The sequence below is a fragment of the Chrysochloris asiatica genome, unplaced genomic scaffold, assembly GCF_000296735.1.
Source record: "Chrysochloris asiatica unplaced genomic scaffold, ChrAsi1.0 scaffold00054, whole genome shotgun sequence".
In the NCBI taxonomy this organism is placed as follows: Eukaryota; Metazoa; Chordata; class Mammalia; order Afrosoricida; family Chrysochloridae; genus Chrysochloris; species Chrysochloris asiatica.
Window position 1 is genome coordinate 2,426,911 of NW_006408572.1, and position 8,210 is coordinate 2,435,120.

An 8,210-nucleotide genomic window follows, 5' to 3' on the forward strand; every position below is an offset into this window, starting at 1 on the left:
ACCCGATCTGCCATCTTGTTTGTTCCCCTCGAGTCCCATACCTTTGAGTGAAGGATGAGTTTGTGACTGAAGCTAGACTAGTAAGAGCTCAATTTGGAGCTTTTCTGCTAAAACTATTGAGGAAGCTGGTCTCTTTCTCTGGGGTAATTAAGATACCAGGATGTACCTGAGGCTGCCAATGGTTATACTGCCCTATCAGGTGGAAAAGTTATGTCAGAGATGAAAAGATAGTCTGGCTGACATTATTTGCATTCTTGGATACTTCCCAACCTGAAAATAGATGCCTTTGGACATCCTAACTTCATAGCCAATAAATTTTCTAATGTGTGATGGGTTTCTATCACTTACAATTGAAAGACTTCTAATATGACACTATAAAGTCACAGTAATTTAAAATCCTTTCATTTTGGCATAGAAATAGTCTAGAAGCAGATTTATGGATAAGTGGAAATTCAATTTTCAATAAATGTGGCATTTTGAAACAGGGAGGAAAGAATGGACCATTCAATAAATGCTGTGGAGAAATTGTCTACCTGTCTTTGGAAACTAACCAAGTCAGTGAGGAGTGAGTATATACAGTTGTATCTAGTACCTGAACTATAAAGGCTCAAAACTGAACTCATTTCATTGAACTAATTTCCGAATGGAGTCCTGGGATGGAACTGTGGTTTAATGCACTGGACTACAAAGTTGGTTTGAATTACAAGGCCGGTGGTTCAAGCTCACCAGCTGCTCCTTGGAAACCCTACACAGGGTTTGCTCTGGGTCCAAACCAACTTGATGGCACTTAGCAACAACAAAAACAACAATTTCTGAATGCCTACAATGTGACAGACACTGTGCTTGTTGCCGGCACAAAAGTAAAGATGAAACTCTGAACTTGAAAGATGTGAGTTTGTGTATTTGCACTATTTTTATAATTCAAATCTCTGTCATTTCTTATCTACACCACTAAAATAGCTTAACTGACTGACTTCTCATGCCCATCCTTGCATCCCTCCATACTCTTCTCTACACCACAGCAGGAAGCTTTTTTCAAAACACTAAGCACTTATTTTTAAAATATTACCCTTGCTTTAAACTTAAAAATCCTTTTGGGAGTGTCTTTTACTCTTAGAATACAGATAAACATTCTAGTTTATTACAGCTAATGGAGTTCTGGTGTGAAGCTGTGGGTTAATTCGTTGGACTGCAAAGTCGGTTTGAACCACAAGGTTGGTGGCTCAAGCTCAGCAGCTGTGCCTTGGAAACCCTATAAAGGGTCACTATGGGTCGGAACCGACTCAGTGGCACTTAACAACAAGTAAGACATTGGAGCACTGGACTGCAATGGCAGTTCAAGCCCACTAGCTGCTCCAAGAGAGAAAGATGAGGCTTTTTGCTCCTGCAAAGATTTACAACCTTAGAAACCCTATACAGGGTGCTGTGAGTTAGAAGGAACCCAACAGCAAGTGAGACATTCCAATCTGACAGCTGCCTGTTTTCCTGGACTCCCTTTCAGTCACAAGCTAATTCACTAATCTTTTGTTCCATCTGTGTCCAACTGCTATCAAACTTACCAATTATGTTCTTAATTTCAGCTATTCTATGCCCATAAAGGACACCTGGTATGGCCCTGTAGGATCAGCACTGGACGATGAACCACAACTTTGGCAGTTCAAATCCACTAGCAGTTCCACGGAAACCTCACAGAGGTTTACTGTGAGACAGAACCCACTCAACAGCACTTAGCAACAACATGTCTTTAAAGGCCAGTTGGTTCTTTTTTATAGATTCCAATTCTCATCTGAAATGTATCTTTTTATCTATTTTATCCATCTTTTTCTCTATTTCCTTAAACATAGATCAGTTATTTTAAAGTCCTTGTCTACTGTATGTGAATCATTGTTGATGTTAAGTGCTATTAACTCAGTGTCGACTCATAGCGACCCTGTATAGGGTTTCCAAGGAGCAGCTAGTGGGTTTGAACTGCAGACCTTGTGGTTAGCAGACCCATGCTTAACCTACAGCACCACACCAGGACTCCATTAGTTGGCCTATTTCTAATGTCTACTTTTTATTTTAAGGAGCTCTGATAGTGTAGTGGTTATGAGTTGGGCTGCTAAACTCAAAGTCAGCAGTTCGAAACTACCAGCCATTCCGTTGGGAGAAAGATGAGACTTTGTGCTCCCCATAAAGATTTACAGCCTTGGATACAGCATCCCAATGAGTGGGAACTGACACCATGGCACACTACCACTTTTTCTTTGAATTGTTCATTTTCATGCCTCTTTCAATGCTAAGTAATTTTTTTACTACATTCTTGATGTTGTGGTAGCAGCTGTATAGAAGCTAATAACATCTTTCACAGTGAACTAATACGTCAAAGGACAGCCAATTGTGCATTTCAGCCTTAAGTTTGGGTTTCTCTTCTGATTTCCAATCTACCACATCAGACCCAAATAATTGCCAAAAGGTCTGCTTGTTTGTTTCTCTAAGGTTGGGACTAGTCTGATCGCCAGATTGCAATTACCGCCCTGTGAAAGAAAACAACTGGTGATCACTTAGGAAAGTCTTCCTTCTATGGAATTTTAGCTATATTGTCCTTATTGCTTTCTGATGTCTTTAAAAATATGCTTATTCCAGTTTATATTTTTTATTTGTCTGCTATGACCTAACCTACCCAGAAACAGAGGTCCTATTTGCCAAATTTGACAGAAACCTAGCAGGTAGATAAGATTTGAGAATATGCAGTGTTTGAGAGAAGGAAAAACCAAGCATGCTATCAATATGGGTAGCAACTAGACAGATGGCTCTGCAATTCACTAAGGGATCACAAAAGAGGATCTGATACAGGTATGTGTTATGTTGAGAGGAGAGAACCTGAATTCAGTTTTTAATATAGAATGGCTCGTAGGTTTCAAGTGAACATATGGCAGAGCAATTCACTGATAGAGGGGTCACTGAAAGGGGTCTCATTTTGAGAGCAAAATCATGAATCTGATTTTAGATATGTTTAATTTTAATAATCTTTGAGATTTTTAGTATGCAGCTGGATTTAGATATTTGAATCTTACAGGAGAGGTCAGAACTAGAGATATTTTAATATTTTAAACGTAATCAGTATATTTGAGATAAATGATGTCATGAGTGTGGAAGAGATTGCTTCAGCAGAGAATACAGAGTGAGAAGAAAAAAGAACCTAGACTGGTTACTTGAAGAACTCCAATATTAAATGACTAGGCAAATATTCTTCTTTGATTTATAACCTTTTAAAGTGCACTGAAATATCCAAATAGTTTTTTGTGGATTATGACTTTGCTGTTAGTAAACGATATCAATTTATCATGGAAAAACTCTGCGCATTACCCAAAATTTTCATCAGAGGTTCTATCATTTTTAGAAATTCTATAAAGGCAATCGACAGATTTTATAGTGCTCTAGACATTGTTTTTCCAACTGCAGATCTCACTGGGTCATGAAATCAATTTCATAGGACTGGATTAGCATTTTCTTTTTTAATGAGAAGTAGAAAACATCCAAGTGCATCACATTTAGTAAGCCTCTACACTCTCTTCCTTGGTGAGCTCATTCAGTGTCATGCCTATAAAAGTGATGTACAATTCTCAAATTGATATCTCTACCTCAGGCCTGCCTCCTAAACTCTACTCATTGAGACACCTCAATTTCAACATGTCTAAATGTAAATTCCTAATCTTTCTTCCCAAAACATCTCTATCTGCAGCCTTCCTAGACACTGGCAATTTTATCCTTCCACCTGTGGCCGTTTAAGCTAAAGTCCCTAGAGTTATTTTTTTAATTTCTCTCATTCTCTAACACACGAAATCCCATCTATCAGGATATCCTATTGACACTACCTTCAGAATCCAACCACTTCTCACCAATCATGGCTAATACCCTGGTCCGTGCTTCTATCATCTTAGCTCTTACCTGGAACAATGCAATAGTTTCCTAACAGGTTTCTCTGCTTTCTCCTTGCTCCCCTATAGTCTATCCTCAACACAGCAGGAAGAGCAATTCTTTAAAACAGGGGGCAGTAAGCTTTTTCTTAAAGAGGACCACATAGCAAATATTTCAGCTTTGCAGGCCAACTGGCAAAATCAAGGATATTAAGTAGGTAAAAGAAAGAAAACAAATTTCCACGTTTTTTATTGATAAAATAAAAAATGTAATAATCAAGTATAATTTTTAAAATAGAGGTTTACCAATGAGAAAAAAATTAATGAGCAACATTCTGTTAAATTAGGGTTAAAAGTCAGTGTTCCAAAACATTAAATTTGTTGCAAATATTTATTTGTGCAAACTATTGTTAGCTGGGCCATAAAAAATAGGGAGTGGGCTAGATTGAGCCTGCAGACTAGTTTGCAGACTTGTTTAAAAATATATTCTATCTATCACTCGTCTCTCAAAACTCTGCGCATGAGCATTAGTTTTTTATTGTTGTGTAACAAATTGCTACACACTTAGAGCAGCTTTAAACAAAACGCATTTATTCTCTCACTGTTACATGGGTCAGAATCAAGGCAGGCTTGGCTGGATACTCTACTTATGGTCTCACAAGGACAAAATCTAGGTGGTCTCAGTCTGACGAACTGGGGAAGAATCCACTGGCCAAGCACATTCAGATTATTGGCAGAATCCAGTTCCTAATGGTTGTAGGTGAGGTCCCCATTTCCTTGCTAGCTGTCAGCAAGGGCCACTCTTAGCTTCTAGAACATGCTAGCATTCTTTGTCATACGGCTCCCTGCATCTTTAAAACCATCAATAGTGTACTGAATCCTTCTCATGCTTTGAACTTGACTTCCCCTTCCATTAACAGCTGGGGGAAATGCTTTGCTTTTTAAAGTTTCACCTAATTCAGTAAGGCACACTCAGAAAACCTCCGTATCTCAGTTAACTGATTTGGGACTTTAATTACATCTTCATAGCAGTTGCCAGGTTAGAGTTGGACTGAATAACCAGGGGATAAGAATTTTTGGGGGGCGGGATCTTTAGAATTCTGCCTACCACACCCTGCAATTGCTTCTTACTCAGAGTTAAAACATAAGGCACTACATGGTCTATGCTGTGTCCTGCCCCCAATGCCCATATCTGCCCAACTGATATCTCTAACCTTACATTTTACGACTGTCTCTCTGGCTTACTCTGCCCATCCACATTGGCCTCCTTGCTATTCCCTGAATAGGCCAGACACAATCCCAAAATAGGGTCTCTGCCCCAGTCTATGTCTAAAGTGCTTGTATCTTAGCTAACTTCTTTGATAACTCTCTTACTTGCAATCTTTGCTCAAGTTTCAATTTTTCAATGAGTTATAATTTGATTCCCCTACTTAATACTTTAAAGGAGCTCTGGTAGCGTAGTGGTTACAAATCAGGCTGTGAACCTCAAGGTCAGCAGTTCAAAACTACCAGCTATTCCACAAGAGAAAGATGAGGCTTTCTGCTCCCGAAAAGATTTACAGCCTCGGAAACCCTAAACAGGGTCGCTATGAGTCGGAACCAACTCCACGGCACTTAACAACAACAACTTAATACTATCACCTGTACTCTTGCTTCTGGCACTACCTACTTCTCTGTTACTATTCTTTCTTTTTTCTTTCCTACTTTACTTATCAGGAGCTCTGGTAGCATAGCAGTTACGAATCAGGCTATTAACCTCAGGGTTGGCGGTTGGAAACTACCAGCTGTTCCGCAGGAGAAAGATGAGGCTTTCTGCTCCCGTAAAGATTTACAGCCTCAGAAACCCTGTACAGGGTCGCCATGGGTCGGAACCGACTCCACAGTATTTACCAACAACAACTGTACTTATCAAGGAGCTCTGGGAGCGTAGTGGGTTATGAGTTGGGCTGATAACTGCAAGATCAGCACTTCAAAACTACCAGCAGCTCCATGGGATAAAGATGAGGCTTTCTACCTCCGAATTTACAGAAAGATGAGATTTATAGTCTTGGAAGTTCTACACGGACAGGGGCCACAGCATACCACCACCACCAATGTACTTAGCACTTTTAACTTATCATATAATTTGTGGTATTTATTATCTGTCCCTCCTTGCTTGAATTAAGCTCCTCAAAGGTAAGGATCTTTGTGTATTTTGTTCACGAGTATATTCTAAGCATCCAGCACAGTGCCTAGTACAGCATATTGTTGTTGTGAAGTGCTGTCGAGTCGATTCTGACCCATAGCGACCTGTATAGGGTTTCCAAGGAGCAGCTGGTGAGCTTGACCCACCGACCTTGCAGTTCAAACAACTTTGCAGTCTGATGCGTCAGCCCACAGCGCCACACCAGGACTCCTATAGATGATTAATATTTACTGAATGAATAAATGGGTCAGTAAATTCCTGTCTGTTTTTAACATATGTATGTGTATAATAGGCTATGTTATAAAATATACTTCTTACTGAAGATACAAGGAGCTCTGGTAGCGTAGTGGTTACGAATCGGGTCGCGAACCGCGAGATCAGCAGTTCGAAACTACCAGCTGTTCCGCAAGAGAAAGATGAGGCGTTCTGCTCCCGTAAAGATTTACAGCCTCGGAAACCCTGTACAGGGTCGCCATGAGTCAGAACCGACTCCACGGCACACAACAACAAACCTTTATGAGAATAAGCAGCCACCACCACCCACTGAAGATACAGTCAAGAGAGTTTGAAAACTACTGGAGTTAAATTATGTGACCTGTAAAGTTCTTTCCAAATTTGAGCACTTAAAAATTTCCAGGTACAGCTAGCAACTCTCTATCATGTCCTTTGGGAGGTGGCAGGGTTCACAGCATAGTGACTATGTAGCAAGGCACTGAATTACTGAAATATAACACTGATATCAAGAATGCACAATAGTTGTCCTTACCTATTCTAAAACTGTGGGTTAGAAAACAGAAGAACAATTGCTGAATACTACCCAAATAGAAAAACCTGAACTGAATCCTTCCACAAAAAAACAGGTATTACTTCAGAGTAAATAAAAAAGAGAAGCTTTCCATATCACTTCTGGTCACTTACTGAAGAAGCAAACAGCAGTGAAGAAATACATCATTCAAAGTTCCTGCAGAAGAAATTGTGACCTGAATGGACGCTGGAAGCAAAGACCACTTCCTGAGTACATACGATTTCCACTCATCCACAGGCAGATCCATGCTATTTTAGATCTGTAAAATGAATAAGGAAATAAGGATCAGATTTTCATAAATACACAATGCCAGAAAACCAGGATTTTATTCACAGAAGAGTAAAACAGAAAAATCAACTCCTTGGGTTTTTTTCTATAGTTATTTACGTAGATGTTTTGTTTCCTTTTAATCTGTTGTAGAGGAGCTCTGGTAGCATAGTGGTTACAAGTCGGGCTGCGAACCTCAAGCTCAGTAGTTCGAAACTACCAGCTGTTCTGTGGGAGAAAGATGAGGCTTTCTGCTCCTGTAAAGATTTACAGCCTCAGAAACCCTGTACAGGGTCGCTATGAGTCGGAACTGACTCCACGGCACACAACAACAAGAAGTTTGTTGTAAGTGCTATTGAATCGGTTCCGACTCATAGCAACACTATGTATAACAGAACGAAACACCGTCTGGTCCGGCACCATCCTCACAACTGCTGCTACACTTGAGCCCATTGTTGCTGCAACTGTGCTAATCAATCTCATTGGGGGGATTCTTCCTCTTTTTCACTGTCCCTCCACTTTACCAAGCACGATGTCCCTCTCCAGGGACTGGTCACTTCTGATATATGTCCAAAATATGAGAGATGAAGTCTGGCCGTCTTGGCTTCTAAGGAACATGCTGGTTGTACTTCTTCCAACACAGATCTAGTTGTTCTTTTTTTTTTTAATGTTTTATTGTGACTTATGTGATAGTTTACATGGGAGAACATTAACTTTACATTCATCCTAGTATATCATTTCATTGCCATGGTTACAATCACCTCCATGCATCGTCAACCAACCAAAGGGTATACCTTACAAGCCTACCCACTCCCCACCCTCCGTCGTCAGCACACAGCCCCTCTCCCTCTCTGGGTCTAAAGTCCTCAGCTGCTCCATTTCTCCATGTCATCTTCTCTGCCTCCATCTCTGGCGTCACTGCTTCTCTGGGTAGGGTCCCGCTCTCCACTCTTCTCCATTGATGGTCCTAGGGACCTCCACTCCACTCCCCTCCTTTGCTACAAAACGTCTACCTTTACATTTCCAACCCTCAAAATCAGTCCTTATAACAATT

The 8,210-nt window shown here is 40.4% G+C and overlaps 1 protein-coding gene across 1 annotated transcript in view; it reads right to left on the bottom strand.

The window, feature by feature from the left end:
* SMYD4 (SET and MYND domain containing 4) overlaps positions 1–7,136 on the bottom strand; it is a 62,483-nt gene extending 55,347 nt beyond the window's left edge. Inside the window, exon 1 of the mRNA XM_006863234.1 lies at positions 7,003–7,136. Within this exon, the coding sequence (XP_006863296.1) occupies positions 7,003–7,136 (134 nt within the window). The remainder of the gene's footprint in view (positions 1–7,002) is intronic.
* Between the last annotated feature and the right edge of the window lie 1,074 nt (positions 7,137–8,210).